The sequence below is a fragment of the Pteronotus mesoamericanus genome, unplaced genomic scaffold (genome assembly GCF_021234165.1).
Source record: "Pteronotus mesoamericanus isolate MK-2021 breed Mesoamerican mustached bat unplaced genomic scaffold, CSHL_Meso_final contig_68, whole genome shotgun sequence".
NCBI lineage: Eukaryota > Metazoa > Chordata > Mammalia > Chiroptera > Mormoopidae > Pteronotus > Pteronotus mesoamericanus.
In genome coordinates this window covers 25,054,221-25,076,960 of record NW_026555234.1, presented here as the reverse complement: position 1 = coordinate 25,076,960, position 22,740 = coordinate 25,054,221, and the positions used below count along the sequence as shown (strand labels likewise).

The window sequence follows — 22,740 nt, the reverse complement described above, 5'->3', positions numbered from 1 at the left end:
AACAACTGATATTTTGTCATAAATAAAACTTGCCCCATGTGTATTTCAAATCAAAAAGGGTAAATAAAATTCCATAGTAACTTTGCTGACAATTCAGTGAGTATTTTGTGAGCTAAAAAAGCCAATTCCTTGTATCTATAAAGTAGAGAAATAAAATAGTTTCTGATAGGATTTTTGGTGCCATCCTTGTATCTGCAGATATGGGCACTTGAAAAATTACAAAGGTCAGGGAACTTTGGTTTTGAAAACAACTTTGGTTTGGTTTGCAAAAAAAAAGAAAGAAAAACATTAATGCAGAAAATACTCCTGAAGCAGATGAGAAGGGGCAGAAGTGGCCCGGGCTGCCAGCCCTTCTGATACAGAAACCTATACCCATCCTGCCGCTCGCGGGCCTCGTGAAGCCCAGGATGGCTGTGAATGTGGCCCAACACAAAATTGTGAATTTACTTACAACATTAAGAGCTTTTTGTGATTCTGTGCTACAGTGTATTTAGTGTGTGGCCCAAGGCAACTCTTCTTCTTTCAGTGTGGCCCAGAGACTCCAAAAGGTTGGATACCCCAATAGCTTTTCTGGGGATGAATAAATTATGACAGTTAAAATAATTATGATAGAGGAAAAGCAGCTACAGAGAGCACAGTTGACAATTGGGGCCAATTTGGCCTGATTCTGTCATGTCAAAACATGCATCTGTTTGCCTGGTTACATAAAAATCCCCTTCAAGGAGTCTGTGTTTTGTTATTTAGATTTCTCCCCCTCCCCCCTCCCCTCATGCATTCTAAGAAGAGGCTTAACCTGCTAGTGACCCTCTTGAAATAAAGTAACTGGGGCACAGCTACATGTAAATTCTGGTTCTCATATTGGGTGTCCCTGTAAAATTCAGTTGAGCAGAAGGTTTTTGGTTCTAAAGAAGAGAGAAATTGGAAGAGAGCTCTTATTCCTGCATCTGGGTGGAATCGTTTCTCACTGGCTCTGGAGTTTGTCACCTATAACGAGAATTATTTTAGCATCTCAGCCCTTTGCACAGTGTAATGCACACTTGTTTTAATGCTCTGCAGTTACCAGCTTGAAACCCTTAACAATTTTTCCTCGCAGGGTCTTGCCATTTTCATGTTGCACTAGGCTCCACATGTTATTTAGCTGGTCCTAATTTCAGTTTTTGCCCACGTTGTATGTTGCACACCCGAATCAGATTGTCTTCTAAGCAGGGTTCAGCACTTTTTCTGTAAAATCCCAGATTTTAAATATTTTGGGCCGAATGGTCTCTGTAGCAACTGCTCAACTCTGTCATTGCCACACAAAACCAGCCAGGGACACCAGCAAGTGAATGGGCGTGGCTGTGCTCCACTGACATGCTATTTATGAAAACAGACAGAGGGTAGATGGTTTGTGGTCCAGGGGCCATAGTTTGCAGCCCTTAACTTTAAGGACCTGAGTGGAAGAACCCTCAGTGACCACTGAAATAGGGACTTTGTCATTTGGAAGTAAGAAGGCCCGGTCACCTTTGTCGAGCTTTGTGGTGTTCTAAAAATCAGATTCCGAAGGTTGGGCTGTTTGGGGTACTTCTGTGGCAAACCATTAGTCAAATACCCCCAATCCATGCTTGAGATTCTTCAAGATGATGTATTTACTTGTCAAATATGGACGCTAAAAAGAAAGTAAACGCAGACAATAAAAAGAGGATGCTACCATGATGGGAGTGTGGTTTTGTGTTGTTTTTTTTGGGGGGGGGGGGTTTTAGTATCATATTTGATGAAAAAGATAAAAGATGCTAAAACAAGAAGATTAGCTGCATATAAAAAATAACCTTATTGAATAGGAAAGGTGTATTCTTTCAACCTCTATCAAAAAGTTAACTGCTCCTCAGGTAGCTTAGTACTCCGGGGCAGGGAGGGGGGCGAGAGGTGGGAGGAAATCCTTGTTCTGCCTTATAGCACAGCTCTTCCCACTTCCCTGCCTCCATGCATATGGGAATGTGCTGCCCAGTTCTTTTTCCTAAATGATACACAAAGGTTTGTTTCTCTTTGAGTATAATTATTAAGAAAATTATCTGAGGAGTCGGTAAATCTTGATAGAAATCATTGTACGAGGGAAATTTATATATTGATTTCTTTAGAAGCGGAAGAGCCGTTTTTCATTTAGACAAATGTTCTGAAGAAGGAATCTAGTTAGGGGCCATGGAAACCAGATTGTTGTTTCTGCTGGAGATGATCAGAGTGTAGATTTGCTTTGCTTTCACATAGAGTCACAAGAGATTAATAATCTTTTCAGGACTCGCCTCCTGCTCATTCAGATGAAATATATGTTTTATTAACATTGTTTTGGCTGACATGGAAACGGAATATGAACTAAAGTCATTTGTAAAGTGCTATCTGTGATAAATAGCAGCAGGAGAAAAAAAGTCTAGCCAACTCTCTTTTATTCACAGCATCATTCCCTTAGGGCCTTACCAACCTGAGCAGGTATATGGGGGAAAGTCCTGAGTTTTATCCTATTTATTTATTTATTTATTCAGTCATTCAAAAATATTTATTGATTACCGGCCGTGTGCCAGGCAATAGTGATTAAACAAGGCAGAAGCTTCCTGCTCCCTCGGACTTTTTCTTGGGGGATGACAACCAGGGTCATGGGCACCAGTTCAGTGCCAACAGCTACCCCCAGTTTGGGGTGCAGTGCAGAAGGAAACTGGATTCAGTGCAGAACAGCTCAGTTGTGATGCAGCATGACTGTGAGGCAGCCCTGGGGCAGGCGCCTGTCTGCCCAGGCTGCTCCGCTCTGGTGAGACATCTTCGGTGTTTCACCTCAGCCAGGACACGCAGTCTTCAAGGGGGAAAGTGTGCTTCCCAACCCAGAGGAGAGCTAGCTTGTATAAAACAGAAGTCTCTAGCCCTGGTGCCTGAGGGATCTGTGTTCATGCAAAGGAGGACTCCAAGTCCTCACTGTTTGATTGGTCCAGGAGGCACTTCCCTGATTGGGCAAAATGGAGCTTCTCTGATTGGTCGGTGCTGCATAGCTCTGACTGGATGAGTAAAGTCTCAGTGCTATTGGTTGAAATAGGATTCCAGAGACCCCTCTGTAAGGGCTGTCTCAGGTGGCAGAAACACAACGCAGGCAGGCAGTTCAGTACAGGCTTCTTCCTGAAGTGCAGTTTGCATGAGAGGCCCCTGTGCAGAATAGCTGCTAGGCTTTGTTTGTTTGTTTGTTTGTTTGTTTGTTTGTTTTTAAGTTTGTGCCCAGTTAGCCACCAGGAGCCGTTTTTAGTAGGTGTCTTCTTTCTCAGGGTTCACAGGGAGGAGGAAGGACAGACAATAAACAAATAAATAAGGAGTGTAGTTTTAGATGGCTGCAAGTGTTGGCAGTAACTGGGTGGTCCAGAGGGTTCTTTTGGAGGTGTTGACCACAAGGAGGTGTGCCCCCTGCAAGACCTGAGGAAATAAGTGGTCCGGGCAGCAGGAAGAGAGAGCACAAAGGCTTTCGGGCAGAAACTGTCCTGTGTACCAGTTGGAGAATAGAAGGATCCCCCTGTGGCTGGGGCCGAGCACACATGGGCGAGGCAGGAAGTGAAGTCAGATGGGTAGTTGGAGCGTTGGAGGAGGAATCATAAGCAGGGGAGCACAGGATAAAAGGCTGCTGTGTGAGGGATGGTGTCCTTAGCCTTTGCCTGGGAAAGTTGTTCAGACCAAACCCAGCACTTAATTTTGTCACCAGGTCCAGCAGTGGTGCAACCCAAAATCGAGTAGGGACAGAGACAGGATCAGAGAGCTGAGGCCACCTCTCTTCATTGTGGAGGGGGGTCGGAGGAGCCCATTAATTGGGAGGGAGGCAGGCTGAGGTGCTGGGTACCCCAAAAACTCAGGAGAAAGAAGAGACTGGTCAGGCAGACCTGTGTTCCACTTGTGGACCCACCACTGTCTAGCTGTGGGGTCCGAGCAAGTTAACTTCAGCTCCCTGCACCCTGGATCCTTGTTTGTAACCCAAGAGTCAGGAACTGCCTCAGTATCGGAACCGAGAGAGTGCGTCCTCTGCAGGGTTGTGCTGGGGCGCGCCAAACAGAGCCTGGCTGGTGGAAGGTTCAAGAAACGGGAGCTGCTATTCCTGTTTTGTTATTAGCAATTGGCCATCCTGGTGTTGATGTCTATTTTTGTTTAGGTATTTTTGAGTTTACAGAGTATCAGTGTTACCAGACTCAAGAAATTTGCTGCTTGGAGTTTTCTATTAAAGAAGGAGGTGTGGGTGTGTGGTTGCTTGGGTGTCTGTCTTGTCATTAGGTACTTTCATTTACTTGCAAGTAGTAAAGGACATAGGGGATTTGCATCCAAAGTTCTTTCTCCAGGGAAGAGAGGCTGAGCCATTGCTTCTGTACACTGTTTGGTTAATTGCATGTCGATTTCTTCTTTGCAGTTGGCTGCCCTCATCGGGTTGCAGTTCTGATCAAGCTCATGCCTTGGAGCTGCCTCTGCAAAATACTGTGCTGCATTTTAGCCTTTAGCAAGAATAGCATTTAGTAAGAACTGCCCAGACCTTGAGACCCTTGTCCCATGTCAGGAATAATTTTATCTAGATTGAAGTTGACAAAATTTACATGAAGGCCAAATGTCTTGGCTTTTTGTGTCATCTACACTAGTGTGCCTTCTGTCTGCACAAATAAGTGGGGATTAGCCATATCCTGATAACCCTGAATCCTCTTGAGAATTTAGAAACTGATTTAAGAATGTGCCCTGTCCACAAGAGGCCCTCCACGTGGCTGGGTACATGGAGTTGAAGAGAATTCACCCTCAGGCTCACCGTGGTTTTAACCAGGAGCCTTGTTTGCACATTGCCCATGGTCGGTGCCCTGGTGGCCCTTCTTGCATGGGAACCACTTTCCCAGGAATGAGAGCTGTCATGTTCCCTCCTCTGTATCAAAGTCATTAAATCCTCACACGTTCCTGTACCTTGTTGGACAGCAGCCTTCTGGGTATCAAGCAGTTTTTGGTTTTGTTTTACTACCTCAGCTTTCAGGAAGGAATCCAGCCCCTGGTTTCACAATTCAGGTATATTTTACATAATTTTGTCTTTTGATTATGCCGTGAACTTGACACCATGAAATCATAACAGGCACAAATTATTTCTCCCTTGAGAACTAAATATAAGTTGTGCGTGTGTTCTTTTGCTCAGATATTCAGAGAAGCAAGGTTTTTTTTTCACTGCAATGCAAAAGAGATGAGAGCAGACACTCGTTAATTTGTGCTCTCTTTAAAGATGGAGTTTTAAAATAATGCTCTCAAATATCCTTTTTTCCCTTATTAGTAAGCTGACTGGTAACTATTGTGCCTCCTCTCCAGTGGCGTGAGGAAGTCCTTTGTTTAGAAGGATGTGCCTTGAATTTCAATAGCCTTACACCACTTTCGGTCCTCAGCTTCACACTTTAGTCCCCTTGAAGCTGTCCCTTCCCTTACAGGTACAGGCTGCTCTGTTGAACAGGGGCAGGGCGGGGGGGGGGCGGGCAGGGAGGGTGGCAGGGGACTTGCTTTGAAGAGTAAGGGACACTTGGTCAGCGACGGGTGTTTCCATCACAGCTGTGGGGTCCTGGGAAGGACAGAACCTTTTCCCCCCAGCTGAATTTTCTGAACCTTACCAGACACCAGATGGCAAATTTGCATAAAATAAGAATTCAGTTCAGGTCACAGGACTTTCCCCTGCAGGGTTTGGATGCTAACGGGGTCTGCGAATGAGTTTCAGGGATTATGGAACCTTCGTCCCCACCCACCGAAGATTCTGCATAAAATTGTGTGAAAGATTTTCTTTCTGGGTTGTTTTCATCAGGTTCCAAAACGTTCTATGATCCTGTTTTAGGATCATAGAACCTTCCTCTTGGCTTCTCCCCCTTCCACTCCCGCTGGCTGCCACACTGCCGTGAGGCCCCGAGAGACGAGTGCAGGTGAGAGTGATCCTCACATCACTCGTGTGAAGTGAGGACCACTGTTCTTCCCATTTTACAGGTGAGGAGACTGGGGAACACCGAGGCGGAGGGCCTTGGCCAAGGACAAATGGATAATCAACGTCAGGGACAAAAAACAAAAGCACTTGAAGCTGGGAGAGATAATAAACTGTTAGGTTTAGGAGTTGGCGTGGGAGATTTCATGACATAAAGTTTTAGAGTTTTTACTTTGTCGTCCTGTGGAGAATGCTGGCCTGTGCTCGTGCCCAGAAGACCCCCAGTGATGAAAGACAAGCATTTGAAAGTAGCACAAAGCAGGAAGTTCTGCAAAAATGAGACAAGAGGTGCACTGGCAGGTCTGCTTCCCGAGCTCAGTATGCAAAAAGCCGACAGTTGTGCTGTGCTCGTGCGCTGCATGAGAAGCAGGTGGCTGGGCCAGGGGTTAGAAAATGCATCCTCCTCCAAAAAGCTGGAACAGACTTTGTCATTCTGATGTGCTGTTTAGTTTGGAGAATTTCCTATTTGTTTGAATGCCCAGTTACACGTGCCAAATACTTATGTTACTTCAGGCTTATTTTAATGAAAACAATGCCAATTACTCCCACATTCATTTTCCCAAGAAACAGCCGCGGAGAGCATGCTGATCACGCAGCCGTGGGTGTGTGGCTGGTGTGGGGTCAATCCTGGGCTTTACTGCTTCCCACTGGCATCTTGTAAAGCAAGAAGACAGTGAACTTGCGCCTGACTCTAAATTTAGCCTTCTTCACTCTCAGAATGGCGTGTCTCTGGCAGAAGCCCAGCTTTGGGCTGATGTTTTTTTTTCCTAGCAAATTTATAAGGGGTCAGATCAGTGGAGCAGCTGCCATTGTGACTCTTCTGAATTTTTTGAATGACATTTCAAAGATCACTCTATAGGCCCTGTGTATGGCTGGCTTTCACTTCAGCACTTAAGTCAAGCAGTGTTTAATATCCCCCCCAAATTAACCGTGTTAAAAGTTTACAGTGTTGGGTTTTTAATTCCCAAGTTCTGCCCTAAGGAAAAACACAATGGCTACATATCGATGTTATTTCCTTAAGTGAATTGCTAGTAATGGGTCTGATTTAAATTATCAAAGGTTCCAATAATAATTATACACACACACCAAAAAACAGATTGTATAAGGTCTCTAGATTTGAGGTTACTGGGCAGGGCTTTTGCCATACACTAGGCATAAGCTTTTTATTCAAATAAAAAATTACAAACATTTGATATATATCAAAATTCAGTCAAAGAAATGCTTGCTGCCTGCTCCTCCTCCTTTGTAGAAAGAGTCAAAGCACGGAACAAATCTGTTTGTGATAAAAGTCTGAGCACTGTGCAGTGCCTTGACCATCTAATCTGAGATGACAGACCCTAGACCCCGAGAGGTTAAGTGACAATGTTCACTCAACATTAGACTAGAGTCCAGGTCATTGGATCTTTTGCTGATGGTCTGCATTGCCTCCAAAGACTGACTTCGGTAGTGGGGCCAAGGCCCAGCAGAGGGACATGAGCAGGAGGTGACTTCCCCTCATCCTGGGTCAGTGGGGCCCAGCAAATCCAAGAAGAGGGCCACAAATCCTTCCCCAGGTGACATTTCATCTCAAATGCTGCCCAGCATGACCCAGCTGAGATATGAAACCACTAAGTGACAATAACTATAATGATGCAGTTTTTACACATTGTTACGTGCCAGGGACTCTTTTCATTTAATTTAATTTAATTCTCATGATTGCCCTGAGCCAGGTGTCCTTGTCCCATTTTCACTGACAAGGAAGCAGGTTCCAAGGGGCACACCATCTAACAGTGTGCCTGGGACATAGGAGGAGCCCAGGAAAAGGTGAGGGTAAGGAACAGAGTGGGAGGAACGTAGCCACCAGCAGGATTTGAACACAGCTTTTTCTACGAAGCCTAAAGGCCTCTCGGGAACTTCAGCCACCTTCCCCCCCATCCAAAAGTTCACAGGCCAAGGAAAGGAGGGGAGGCTCCCCACTTAATCTAAATCCCAGGTGTTTTGCTATACTCTTTGCCCCTATCTTTAACACTTGTGCATAGCAACCTTTTGGATCATTGAGGGGACAAATCATGAAATGATTCTGCAGGACTGTGAAGAAGTGTGGGGTACGCCTCATAGGTACAGCCCAAGAAGACTATATAAATTAGAGTCCTCCAGAGAGACCATCAAATAACCAACTTCATCATGTGATAGCTGTATGACCTTCATCATGTTCCTCAGCCTCTCTGAACGTGTCTCCTTTTGTATCCATAAGCACAGTAATGTTGACCTTGTCAGGTAGCTCTTAAGGCAGCACAGAGCCAGAGCTCCAGAAAGGGTCGTTGTTGAATGTGACTGTAGTAGTCATGTATATCACAGTGTTGGCACCTGTGCTTCGGGACACGCACTTCCCAGCGGTTTCCCTCCAACGCTGAGGTAGATAGTCACCTGTTTGTATTAGAAAAGTCACGTGTGCTTACTGCATAATAGTCACACAAATGCATTAAATAAAATCCTCCATAGTCCCCCCTCCAGATAACAGTTGACAGTCTAGATGTAATGTTATTCCAGGCTGTTTTTACTATGTATATATTACACCATCAGACTTTATTGTGTGTGGGGGTGTTTTGTTTGTTTGTTTGTTTTTTGTTTTATGAGACCATGTATCTGTCACTTGGATTGCTTGCCTGTTTGGTTTCCCCCACTTAATGATATGCCGTGGTCACTGCTCTATCAGGATGGGCAGCTCCGCCTTTCCACCTAACAGCCATGGCTCACTGCTGGGCGAGCCTGCTCTTTGACGCCACGATTGTAGCTTTTATGGGAGCAGAGTCCGGCTGGCTGCTCTGAGAGCCTGGCCACGGGGTCCCCGAGAAAGCAGGCCCCTGTGAAAGTTGCGTTCCTCTTACCTCCTGTTATCCAGGGCCGCTGCCCGCCCCTCCGCCCCCCGCTGCTCATGCTGCATAATGCATGCGTGTGACTCAGTGGGGGCTCTGCACTCTCACTCTTTCAAGTCGGCTGTGACAGATCCAGAAGGGGGGGGTAAGCAGTTTGGGTCAGATGGTTAAGTGGCTTCCTTAGGGTAACTGGTGGCCCGGGGCAGCCCTGGGGGTGGAACTCAATGTGTTTGGCCCCAGAGCGCACACAGCTCTCAGCATCCCACCGCTTTCTGTTCCCCTCCTCCCCGGCTCATCCCTGTTGCTTCGCCCTTGAAGCTTTCATTTACTGGCCCTCCCACCTCCCACCTCTGCCCTTGGCCTTCTGCTCTCTCTCTGCCCCCTCTTCTTCTGTAGCCCTCTCAGGATGCATTTCAGTGAAAGTACCTCAACTGTAATGTTGTAGCTCTATTACTAGAATGTCCGGAGTGTTAGTACACCAGGTAAGGGTTTCCACGTCGTTGTTTCCATAGGTTTTTCATTGGGAGCAGGTGGAGCTGGAACATGAAGATAAGTGCCCTGCCAGTGTTTACTGCTAACAGTTTCCTGTATTTGACTGGGATATTTTAAGCTCAATTACCTCCCCCCGGCAGATATGTTGCCTCTCAACTCAGCTGCTGTCTCTTGGCTTCCTCGTAACACGGCTCAGAATACACACTTCTGTGTAAGAGTTCAGCTAAAATAAGCACCAGAAGGTTATTAATTGCAGCAAAGTTGGGGCGTCAGATGGGATGTTGGTGCTGAGTCGCTGTTAACGGGATTGTTTTATTTACCGGATACTGTGTGAATCCTAACGTGCTGTGTTCTGCTCTGTTCCCTCATGCCTTCCTGGATTCAGAGAGAGGTAACCGACCGATTTTCACTTCTCCCCCTTCCTGGTGTCTTCAGTGTCTGTCAAAGCTCGCCTGCTTCCTTCATGCCACGTTGCCATGTCACAGCCATCATGTCATTGAAAGGCAGAACTTTGTTTTGTTTAACCTTTTATTGTCATCGTTCTTTTGTGTCCTACTTTTAAAACAAAGTGTGGAATTGCATCTGGGTCTCTAATCAGTCCTCTGTTGCATTTGACCCTGTGTGGGAAGGTGATGGGCCCTGTGCGTAAGGAACTCGGTCACTCTCGCTAATGGCTGAGAAAAGTCTTATCCTCATGCTTGGGAGGAAGCATAATAGAAATACCGAGACTTTGTGCCATGTCCTGTAAGGAGGCTTTTCATGCTTTTAAAGAATTAATATTAGGACTTGCTTATGTTACATATCCTGTAGAGTTTTATGGGTAAGGTTTGGCCCTAGGTTAATAGTCAGAAGGACTGGTTCAATTTTCATCTCAAATATGAGCCAAAATACAGGGTCTGGCACAAATAGTACCCCTTTATTACATAAAAATATATTGCATCCTCACACAGTGTCTGTAATATAACAATATCCCTCTGAAGCACACCAAATGACATTTGAGGTGAAATGTTCGAATTGCTCTCCACCTTGTGAGAGACATTCATGTACCCTGCCAAGCACACATTATGGCGTTACTTCTGCCGGACGCCGTATGTGGAATTTTCCTCACATGTAGAGGAGCAAACTGTGGAAAGGCTCTAACTCTGAAGTGAAAGGCGTTCGTGCCTCAGTTTTGTGCCTTTCCAGTGCCCTGGAAAGTGCCCTTTCCAGATGGGTGTTAGCCTGCCCATCTGGCGGCTCGGAGGCCCGTAGCTTTATCACCTAAAAGCTCCGTTTTTCCATATTTTTTTTAATTTTTCAATTCCAGTTTGCACTGTGTTGTTTTGTACTAGTTTCAGGTTTACAGCATAGTGGTTAGACAGTCATGTACTTAGCAGAGTGGTCCCACCTGGCACCGTACATAGCTGTTACAGTGTTACTGACTGTGTTCCCCATGCTGTGCTTTTACAGCCCCGTGACTATTTTGTAACTGCCAATTTGTACTTCTTAATCCCTTGACCTCTCTCCATTTATTTTTATTTTTTTTAAAAAGAGTTTATTATCTTTAGAGAAAGGGAATGGGAGGGAGAAAGAGAGGGAGAGAAACAAGTGGTTGCCTCTTGCATGCCCTGACCAAGGACCTGGCCCGCCACCCAGGCACGTGCCCCAACCACGAATTGAACAAGTGACCTTTTTAGGTTCGTGGGACGACACCCAACCCACTGAGCCACACCAGTCGGGACTCTCCACTTTTTTAAAAGATTGTATTTATTTACTTTAGAGACAGGCGAAAGAGAGGGAGAGAGACATCATGTGCCAGAGAAACATCGATTGGTTGCCTCTCACATGCCCCCAACTAGGGGCCTGGCCCACAACCCAGGCCTGTGCCCTGATGAATTGAACTGGCGACCTTTCAGTTTGCAGGCCGGCACTCAATCCACTGAGCCGCACAAGCCAGGGTTTTCTCCATTTCTGATGGAAGAAGAAAGTTTTGAAATTTTTCTCCTTGAAAGAATGATCACGGTTATTGCTTGGCCCAGTAAAGGGACACAGACAATCAGTCGCCTCTGCAGTTGAGCCGCGACTGTGCTCAGCGGTGAGGAGGGGTAGGGCAATGGCACGCACTGGGTGGGGGCCACCGCCGGGCCAGTCTTCTGGAGGGGAGATGAAGAGACTTTGCGGACGTGACCTCTGGAGGTATTGGGAGAAAGGTTTTGGAGGATGAGGGGTGTATGTGTGGACTCACGGTCCATCAGCTAAAGTAACAAGTCCTGTGCGAGCCAGTGGTGAAGATATTTTCAGATGTTTGCTAGTTCCTACCCTCCCGTCTTTTCACTGGGAAGCAGTTGCTCTGAGTGCTAGGAGCAAGGCTGTTTGAGGGAGGGCTGCGGGTGCTGGCCTGCCCATGCCGCCCGGGTTGCTTGTACACAGCAGAATTTCAGATCCGCCATTTCCACAGCCTGTATGGTCTGCCAGAAGTGCCTGGGGAATGAATGAGTGTACCCAGGCGGTAAGTTCCTGCGGTGCACTTTTTAGAGTTCATGAACTTAGCATCTCCTTAACCTTGCAAGGAAGGAAAAAGAAAGTTGAGGTAACCAAGCTAGAGCCTGAGCTTTGTGCTGTCAGTGATGCTCACACGTGCGTATGCCACTGGGTAAAATTTAAAAACAAAGTCGTGTGTGTGTGTGTGTGTGTGTGTGTGTGTGTGTGTGTGTGTGTCCTTCTGGATTGGCCGTCTTGGAAGACGACATTTCTCACCTCCTTTCTTTCTCATCCCATCCCTCACCCCCAAAACAAGGTTTTCAGAGAACAGTCAGAAAAGAAAGGCAGCTGGGCAAAGAGGGGCAGGCAGCCCTGAAACGGGACTCCTCCCTCCGGGCCTGGGCAGGTGGGGCAGAGAGGAGGGAGCCCTGGATCATAGAGAGTGAGAAACGGGATGTTTGGGTCAAATCTCTGGGCTGCTGTTTTGTCCTTATTTAAATGCAATGGGGCCTGCCCTCTGTAGTAGTAGAAACTAGTTTGTAGCTTCTACGGAAGGTAAACTGGGGAGAGAGGGCCTGTAGGTGCATTTCAGCGGGTCCTAATGTAATTCATATGAGTGCAAATGGCTATGAAAACATCCCTCGTGGATAAGGAGACAGTATTTCAAAGTAGGTTTTTTTTCTTTAGCTTCTTTTACCACATGTATAATAGCTGCTATTAATGGAATGCCTGTCATGTGCCAGCCTCCGCAAACTCCCAGCTCCAAGCATAATTGTATGTGACCTGAGCAAATTTGGACTCTGTGAAAGACAGTATCAAACTGTGGAGATGTGGCAGGTGAGGGTCACCAACAGGGGTTTGGGGACAGACCAAATGGAAGGGAGTCTCATAGAAAATGGGAGAGTGAGTGCCAGACAGTCCCAGGCTCTCACGTTTCCGACAGGGTCAGCTCGTTCTGGTTCAAAAAACGGCTTGATCCCATGGCAAAAGTTGCAGGGAGGCGTTTTAGCTCATTATTTAGAAAAAATACATATTCTGCTTCCCCAGGAACGTTCCAGCGACGGGAAACTGGCTGATGCCTTAAGTGAGATTTCCTGTTACCAAAATGGTCTAGGTTCCACCTGTCCGGGCAATTGTAGACGGAACTTGAAATGTTAGCCTAGGTAACCAGTAAGAAGTCTGTAGATGCCTCTTGAAATCCTTCCGAAGAGGATAAACACATAAACAAGTCCTGTTTACGTAAGAGAATTAAGGTGGGGTGATTTAGGGAAAGGGTGAGTAGCTCTGTCTTGGCTATTTTTTAATGAAGCTCATTTGAGTAAAGAGTTGTTAATCCATTCCAGAAAGGTGGATTAAGTCTGTCCAGAGTGATAAAAATGCTGTTCAACTGAGAACAATAAAGCCACCTTTTGTTCTTTTTCTTTGCCATTAGGAAATTCGAGGCTGTCATGTAAGCTGTCTTAGCGCTGACATTTTTCCCTGGCAGAGCTGGAGGCTGGTCCTCTGGGGGAATAATTACTGGGTAAACAGCAAAAGGAGAGGAACAAAAGAGTTGGAAACACAAGGACTCAGTGAACAAACGGTGAAAGGTCATTGATTCCTAGTACTAGCATCTGGTACAGTTTATGGAAGAGACACAAGAAACCACAGCTCTAAACCGTCCACTTCCTGGGGAGTTTGTTTGTTTGTTTGTTTGTTTGTTTAAGGCAGTGATTCCCATGACTGTAAGAAATCAGTGGGGCAAAACTCCATGCATGGGGAACAGGGAACAAGCTTCTGGTCCAGCATCATAAGTGGAGTGAGTGAGAGCAAAGGGCAAAAGTGGTTCTTGCAGCTGAGTGTCAGAAAGACAAACATCTGGAAGAATTTATTGGAAAAGATAGGACCAGAGGCGCGGAGGTGCATGGTACATGGCCGCCAGGCTGCCCAGTCCTGTGGGGGTGGCGTGGAAACCCGCCTGAGCCCGACTCAGCTCTGAGATGTGACACTCTCCGTGGGCTGGAAACCAGGGAGCTGCGGCCCAGCTGCCACTGGCAGCTCTGAGGAGAGAAATGGGGGGCAGGAGTGCCATCGAGGCTCCGCAGGTGGAGGCCCCTAAAATGCCCTGCCACGGGCCGACCTGCTCCCTCACACGGCGTCGGAGCCACTGCGGGCCAGCCTGGCGGTGTGGCGCCTGGTGCCCTTTACTCCCCAATTCACATGAATAGTGCTGGGCCGGTGGTGACGGTTCAGGGTTGCCCACAGTCCATCAGGAATGCTCTAGCTTTTGAGGTTTGTTTATCATAAAGCAGTTTCATGTCCCCCTGGAAATACAGGAGAATCTCTAGAAAATAAGTTGCTCTTACATGTGAGCAAAGAGTTTACAGTCTTTTAGGATCATAGCACTGATTAGGAAAAAACATCTGTCTGAAAGGCTGAGTTGAGCAACATACTGATCATTGTTGAAGCTGGATGGGGGGATGTGGGAGTTCACCGACTACCCTTTCTCCTTCTGTGAATGTTTGAAAAGGTCTACATTGAGAACTTTAAGAGAAAGGTCTATGTATTCTGTTCTCTTAACTCCTGTACTACTCAGCATCCTGAAGCTGGGCGCCGAACTCCGCTCCCCGGCAGAGTTCTCTTGGAGGCTCAGGTCACCACAGACCCGCCTGTTGCTGAGACCAAGGACCTGTCCCCTGCTGCTCAGCCCCTGCAGCTCTGGACACTTGCCCCTTTGGTGTCTTTGGAGCCAGCCCATCCTAGGCTTTTCCCCTCCCCCATACTCTTTCTCCGCCCTTCCATTGGACCTTCGGCCGCACCAAGGCCTTTAAATGCCATTCTTCCTGCGGCCCAGGCCTTGTTTTGTCTTGTCTCGTTCCCCGCACTCTCATCTGCTCCCTAGACTTCAGTGCCTCCCAGGTTCCTGTCTCCAGCCCAGACCACAAGCCTGAGCTCAGGAACCGAGTGTCCAGCTGCTTGGTGGGCCTGGCCACCTGATGTCCCTCAGCACCTCACACTTACTGTCCAACTTGGAGCTCCTCAGCTTCCTTCACCAAAGCCTTCGCCTTCGCCCCTCCCCGTCCCAGTATGAGGGTGCTCACTTGTCTTAGGAGGGACCCCGAGAGTCTTGCTTCTCTCCCACTTCTGTACCATCTGTCCGCCAGCTGTCCTTTCAATACCTATTTCCCGTGTCTCCTCTGCCCTGTTCTCACGACTCTGACTTACCCTGAACCTCATTCGTCCTCTCTCACCTGGACCATTGCAGTAGCCACCGCCCTCCCCTGCCTGCCCCCCTGCGCCATGCCTCCCCCCCCCCCGCCCCGCCCCGCCCCCCACCGCCCAGTGTCTCCTTTCTTGACCAACTTCGTTCCACCAGAAGGAACTTTTTAAAATATGTCAGGTGGGGTCACGTGTCCTATTACAAGGCTGGCATGGTTCAGAGTAAGGGCCAGGTGCCTGGCAGGGCACAGGGCACTCTGCAGATCGATCCCGGACTAGGGCGCAACCTCCTGGCAGCCGCACGGTGGTCACGGCACCCCAGGAATCCCCAGGCGACTGGGAGTTCTTCCAAACACTCTTTGGGCTTTCTTACCTCTGTGCCTTCGCTCACACTTATTTGAAGCTTCTTTGAACCATCCAGTGCCCTTCTTAGCCCAGTGAGGTCCTTACACTTAAATTGAGATGCAGCTCACATCTCATGGAGTGTCTATATCGTAAGACAGGAGAGGGGGGCTTCCTAGGCTGGAACCTTGTCTGTGTTTGCATCTCTGGTGCCTGGACCTACGAGTGGCTCAGAAGGTATTTGTGGAAGTGAAATGAGTATTTTTTTTTTTAATGTAAGTCTTTAATACTATAACCTATTTCACTAGAATATAAAGCCAACCGGCAGCTGTTTTCATTCCTTCAGGCTGCTGTAACCAATTATCACAAACTTGATGGCTTAAAGCAACACAAGTGTATTCTCACAGGTCTGGGAGGTCAGAAGTCTAAAACAGGCCTTGCAGGCTGAAATCGTGGTGCCGGCAGGGCTGTGGCCTTTCCAGAGGCTCCAGGAGATGATGTGTCCTTGCCGCTTCCTGCTCGTACGGGCGGCTGCCTCTCTTGGCCGGGGCCCCTGCTCCTGTTCTGCACTCGCAGGCAAGGTGCTTCCCTCTTCCCCTCGGGATCGTGTGGGGCCCACCCAGGTAATCCAGAACAGCCCCATCTCAGGGTCCTTCATTGAAACGCATCCGCAGGGCCTCTTTCGCCATGTAAGTAATATATGCACAGGTTCTCGAACTTGGGACATGACCGTCTTGGGAGGGTCAGCATTCTGTCCTCCACAGTGGCCATTTTGAGTAGTGAGGTGCTGAGAAGCCAGGCTTTTACAACCAGTTAGGAGATGTTTGGATTTCATTCTGAGTAAGAGTGAGACGAGATCGGCCGTAGACGTCATTGCACAGGAAAGAAGCTGTTCAACCGGTCTCTGCTCCAGGTCTGATGGGAAGGCTGCGCTGCCTCTTACAAACCCCTGTGTTTGGAGCTTTCAGCTAGTTCAGAATAACTGGCGATATGTTTCATGGGGATTCAATACAGGAGGTATGCAAATCTACCTCCTCAGTGAGGGGAAGAGAAAACTTATTTCTTCGTGAGAAGCAGCTGAAACCCCCGGAGGGTTAGCTACTGGACCGGGACTCACCCGCTTTTGGGACCAACCGGTTTCTGCCTCCCTGATCATTAGCCTGGTGCTTGGGAGGGAGCAGGCAGCAGCAGGGCTGTGGGCAAAGGTGCCCAAGCCCCCCAAACAGAGCCCGTGGCCACCGAGCTTTCTTTCGGGAAGGTACGGGCTCCAGGTGGTTGCCTAAGGTGTTACCCCGTTTCTCCTGAGCCAGGAGAAAATGAAGATTAATAACAATTTTTTAAAAAATGACTCCTAAGGGATTGCATAGGGAAGAACAGAGGGCATCGAGCTGAATTTGATAGGAATGATTCATTGCCTGCTGCTGGTCAGGCCCTGTTTCATTCCCCTGGTGGCAACCTTGGAATCGCGGCTCCTGTAGGTCAGCCAGCAGTCGCAGAGACCGTGGCAGATCTGGGCGCTGGCATCATACCATACCGGAGCCCAAAAGGGCCCTTGGAAACTATGTGCTTTGTGACTTGGCATATCCCTTACTCAGAGAAGAGCTTAGACTCCGTGCCCAAGGTTGTATCCCTCTGTGCCGTTAGCGGCAGGACTAGAATCTGGGTGGCCTGAATAAGCGTTTAGACACAGGCAAAGTCCGGAGGGCCAGCACGCCAGGAAGGCTTCTGGGCTGGAGCGGACAAAGTAGAGGGAGTAGGGCAGCGGGGCCAGAGGCCAGCAAGCCAGGCAGGTTCACCGAGTGGACTGGGGCCACTCTTGGGAGCAGGGGAGAGCTCCTCGGCTGGAGAAATGCTGGAAGGGTTGGGGGGACAAATTTTGGAACTCCTGAAATCCAAAGATTTTAGGACTTTCTGTGGGTGACCATAGAGCTCTGAAGAGATTTGGCCTTAGAAAAAACGGGGCTGAATATGGAATTTTGAAGGAGAGGAGTTGTGTGTGCTGAGACCTCGTGTGTGTGACTTCAAGCTCATCTAGGGAAGAATAGGTGGGTGGAGAGGCTGAGCAGGGTGTCCCTGAAGCGTGGGCTCCAGAAGAGATGCCTCCTCTCATCCGTTGTTTAATGAAATGATGTGCTGCCTTGATGACGGCTGAGACTAGGATGGAAGGGCCTCAGGACCGCAGCAGGCGAGACGGCTGCTCACCCCGCGCGGTCGGGGGCCGCTGCCCGACAGCCAGGCAGGCGCGTGCCACAGCCTGTGTTTACTGAAGGAAGGAGCCCTGGGGACCTGTCAGGGCTGGAACTGGACTGGCTGTTGGGGATGAAGAAGGCACAAATCGTCCTCACGGAGCTGCGAGGAGCTGTGGGAGGACACACTCATGAACAGACGCTGTGGGACGGGCGCATGGTATGCGGGGCCGCGGCAGCAGCGGGCAGGGTGTCCGCCCCGCTTCCGCTGACCCCTGTGCCGCGACGAGGGCCCAGAGCCGGCAAAGGCAGGGAGATGCCCACGTGGCGGTGGGGCTGGCGAGGAAAGGGGTGGCCTGGGACGTTTTCAGAAGGTAAAATAGGCTGACCGTGGGGGGCTGGGGTGGGGGGAGTCTGGGAGACCCCCTGGCTCCTGCATGGAGGGCACCCTCGGAGCTAGAACATGAGGAAGGAGGGGACAGTTGGGAGGTCCGATGCGGCCAGTCCGGGGTTCGAGCGCCCGCGGGGCGGCCAGGTAGAGGCGGCCCTGACCTGCAGCCTGGCTCCGGGGGTCCCCCGAGGGACCGCCCGAGCAGGGCGAGGCGATGGGGGCGGGCCTCCCCCGCCGGCCGTGCTGCCGGCCGGGTGCCTCCGCGCTTTGCTCCCAGTGCTGCTCCCGGAAGCCAGGGTACTTGGGGGAAGTATCGGCCATAGTCTGAAAAGACCGCCAGTTCTTACATTAAGAGAAATAACTAAAAATAAATTCGTCCATGGTTATGTCAACAGACATCCTGCCCTAGCAACAAATGCAAAGAAATTATTGTGATCCATTAACCAGACAGGTACATCTGGGCATTTATTTTTCATAAACACTTGGCTCTTGAAACTACTCTCCTCCAGGAATAACAGTGAGAAATTGAGTTATGTGGCACGGTTCTCTCGAAGCCAGATCATGTGGCAGTAATTATCCTTCTCATCAGAAAGTAGACACTAAAGCCAGCCCCAGCCACCTGCTCCCGGCGGTGTCTGAGCTAAGCTGTCGTCACCCCGAGCCCTGCGGTCTGAGCAGTGCTGATCAGAACCCAGCACCTGCGGCAGGATGTCAGTCTGGGGCGTCCCTGTCCCAGCCCACCCTGTGACTGCCCGTCGGCTTTCTCCGGCAGCTGTGGTTGACGGTTCTGTGCGCACTTGTTTACACATCAGAGCCTGTTGTTTACTTTGCTACCCCCATTGTGTTCGTTACAGTATCACTCGCGCAAGTTTGTGTTCTCAAGCGTATTTTGTTTTATAATTGTAATATTTGTTTCTCTAGATAGAAGTTTTCTGTAAGGTTTGGTTTTCATTCAGGGTTGTTAGAGGTTCTAAGGTGATCACAGACCAGGTTTGGCAGCCTTGTTTTATTACACTTCTTTGTTATGACTTTGCAGATACTACATTTGTTACAAATTGAAGGTTTTTGGCAACCTCATGTCAGGCAGCTCTATTGGCATGTTTCTCCAGTAGGCTTTGATGATAGTTAGCATTTTCCAGTGATAAAGCATTTTTAATTAGGGTATGTACATTATTTTTCTAGACACAATGCTATTGTACACTTAATAGACTACAGTGTAGTGTAAATGTAACTTTTATATACACTGTGAAGCCAAAAATTTCTTGCTACTCACCGCGTTGTGGTGGTCTGGAGCTGATCCCACAACATCCCCGCAATATGCCTGAAACATCGCTGGAGGCAAAAATGACACAGCCAAAGTTGTCCTTTTCTAGGCGCATCGTGAGGAGGCAGGGTTCCTTGGAAAAGAGAATAATGCTGGGAAAACAGAAGGCAGCAGGAAAAGAGGGATCCAAATGTAGATGGATGGGTTGATTCCATGAAAGAAGCATTGTCATGAGTTTACAGGAGCAGAGCAGGGCTGCTGAGGAGAGGACCCCAGGGACACCACTCAGTCACAGGGTCACCCAGTGTCAGAGTCGACTCAACAGCACATAACAGACACATGCCCACAGCTGTTTCACTCAGAAATGAATTCCTGATAGCCATAAAACTCTGTTTTGGGTAGCTGTAGAAGTTTTTTTTAACCATTGCATATGTCAGTTTACCACTGACATACTGGCTACTAGCTCAGTTAACGTTCATCACCAGAATATGTTGTTAAAGTTTCTTTTTTGTAATGTACTGATAAATTTTGTTTGCACAGAGATTTTGCTTATGTAGCAAGAGACAAAGATACAAGAATTTTGAAATGTCATGTATTTCGATGTGACACACCAGCAAAAGCCATCGCCACAAGTCTCCACGAAATCTGTTCCAAGGTAAGGTGGGCCAGGGCACAGTGGTTCCTCCCTCCTTTTTTCTCACTGCCGAGCTGGGAAAGGGACGTGAACGGGTCCCTTTCCCAGCTTGGGGCTTGTGTGTGCTGACCTGCATCTGGGCTCCTGAGAAGCTGGCGGCCGGCTTGCTCCGCCGGCGGCCCGCCAGGCATTGCTCTCAGTGGCACTCCATGTACAAAATGAGGAGAGCTTTGGTCCCGCCCAGGCTGGGCGTGTAACAGGCGGACAGCACAGTGGCAAATGCAGTGGCGGAGATGTGTGTATCAAGCCCAGCACCAGGGCCACCTGATCTGAGAGGGAACACAGAAGGGAGGGAGGTGAGAAGCCCCCTGGGGTGTCTATGGAGATGCAGGCAGCTGGGGGCTCCCATGAACACACACGGGCTTCTTAAGGACACCAAGCAGCTCATCGAAACTCTGACCAGCTTGAGGCAGGGCTGTGGCCACCATCTCACACCTGTACACGTCCCCTTTCTTAACCAAAGTCCTTTCTTAACCAAAGTCGCAGTCTCAGAATGAGAACAGATGGCCGAGCATCACCAGTGCAACCCCTCCCCCTCCCCCAGCCAGCACAGCAGGGGTCTAACACAAGCCCCGCCCCCTGCCCAGCTCTCCCACTGGCGCGACCTGACCTGCGCTGACAACCTCTTGTACTTCCAAGAGACTGTTCTGCTACCGAGTGGTTTTGTAACAAGAGTTCTTTCTTGTGTTGACTGAAATCTTCCTCTCTGCAACCTCCGTATGTTCACTTGAGATCTGTGACTTGTAGCAACAAGGAAGGACTCCCCCAGCTTGTCTCTCTGCTGGGCAGCCCTTTGTTCCGTGACTCATGCCTGGTGTGTTTAGAGGTGCTGGGCGAGTGTCTCGTTGAGTCGTTCTGCTCCTGGCTTCCTTCCTTCTCCAGAATCCCTTCCCCTCCCTCCTTAGCCACTTTCAGGTCACATGGTTACCAGGCTCCTAACCATCCTTTTCTGAGCATATTCGGGTGGGTTCCCCCAAAGGAACATTCCCAAAGTGACACAGAAGAGGAAAGACCGTGGGCCCACCCTGTCCTTTGACCTCCAGGGATACAATATGGGGGTGACTGATGCCCTTCACAGCCACATCACCCACTGGCTTGCATTCAAATAGTTGGCCAAACCCCCAGGACACCGCCACCAACTTCCTTCAGCCAGGAGTTGGCCGCCATCTCTCAAATATCAGCTTTCTGGTTTTGTGCCGAAATCACGACCCAGCCTCCTTCTCAGGATTTCTCCTGAGCTAACACAGTCCAGGCTGTGGCCACAGCCGCCACCATGGCCCGGGCTGGTGTCTGAACGGCAGGAATGAAGCAGGTGCCAGCCAGTTCCTGCAAGAGGGGTCGGCCCAGAAGCTGTCCCCGGCCCCAAAAGAGAGAGCCTCCTGGCCTACTGCTCTGACCCACGCGACAGGGACATGCAGGGTGAGTGCTGGTGTAGAGAGCACCACGTTGGTCCCAGCCCGCAGTCGCACGCTTGCATTGACAGGACGGGGGCGTGGCTGCAGCCTTGCAGCACACTCCCCATGAGTCGTTTTTTTCATTCATGCATGCAACAGATATAATTGAGCCCCATTTATGTGTCAGGCACTGTTCGGAGGACATAGCAAAGACCAAAACAGGAAACAAAAAATATTTTTGGACAGAAGGGAAGGGAGGGAGAAAGAGGGGGAAACACCCGTGTGTGGCTGCCTCTCACATGCCCCACACTGAGGACCTGGCTTGCAACCCAGGCATGTGCCCTGACTGGGAATCGAACCAGTGACCCCTTGGTTCACAGGTGGGTGCTCAATCCATTGAGCCACACCAGCCAAGGCAAAAAAAAAAAAAAAAAGGAAAAACCTTGTCCTCATAAGGGCTTGTGTTCTAGTGTATAGCCCTCAGGGCCCAGCCTGGCACAGAGTAAATGCTCAGTAAACACTCCGTTTTAGTGCTGTCAGCAGCCCTTGCCTGCTGTTCCTGACACAGATTTGGAGAAGGGCAGAGGGAGTCCTGGGAGGAGATGTGTTTTATTCCACTTGGAGTGGGAAGCTTGGGTTGGGAGTGAAGATGTGAGTTGCTTTTGGCATCGTTGAAGGGCAGACTTCCTTCATTCCCTAAACCCACAGCCCTGTAAACAGGAGTAAAAGTGGTGACTCTCCTAAATGGAGAGGAGATGATTTGGGGGAACAGCTGACAGATTAGACAGTTTGAGAACAACAGCAATGATAGCAGCTCGTATTTCTGAGTGCTCACATTTAATCCTCAGAACGGACATAACTATTCGTACGGATGTGAATAACATCCCCATGGACAGTGGAGGAAATGAGACACAAGCGGCCTGGTGGCTTGCTCAGGGTCACACAGCCAGTAAGTGTCAGAGGTGGGATTTAACCCCACGTACGGTGGTACTTTCTGCAGCTTCAGTTGCCCACAGTCATCCTCAATCTTAAAAGATTAAATGGAAAATTCCATAAGCAAACAATTGGTAAGTTTTAAATCACTACGTGCTGAGTAGCGTAATGAAATGTCATGCCCTCCATCCTGCTCTGTCCCACCCAAGACTTTGCCCAGCATCTCCTCGCTGTATCTGCTGCCCACCCGTTAGTCCTTCAGTAGATCATGCTCCTCAGATCAGCTGTCTCGGTATCACAGTGTTTGTGTTCAGGGGACCCTTATTTTATTTAATAATGGCCCCAAAGCCATTCACATACTTTTATTACAGTATTTATAGTTGTATTAGAGTTTATTACAGTAGTATTATAGTTCTATTTTAATGTTGTTGTTAATCTTGTACTGTGATTTCTAAATTAAACTTTATCATAGGTATGTGTGTATAGGAAAAACTGTGGTATATACAGGGTTTAGTACTATTTGTGGCTTCAGGCTTCCACTGAGGGTCTAGGCATGG

General features: G+C 48.8%; 1 protein-coding gene across 15 annotated transcripts in view; it reads left to right on the top strand.

The window, feature by feature from the left end:
- The window catches only part of APBB2 (amyloid beta precursor protein binding family B member 2), a 318,370-nt gene that overhangs the window by 282,911 nt on the left and 12,719 nt on the right, over positions 1-22,740 (top strand). For 11 of the 15 annotated variants that reach the window (XM_054582097.1, XM_054582096.1, XM_054582094.1 and 8 more), the window contains one exon: positions 19,703-19,817. In XM_054582097.1, coding sequence (XP_054438072.1) covers positions 19,703-19,817 — 115 coding nt within the window. Of the gene's footprint in view, positions 1-9,575; positions 9,713-11,354; positions 11,396-15,991; positions 16,011-17,274; positions 17,728-19,702; positions 19,818-22,740 lie in introns of those variants that run through there. The other 4 variants (XM_054582098.1, XM_054582101.1, XM_054582102.1 and 1 more) reach the window with 4 other exon arrangements.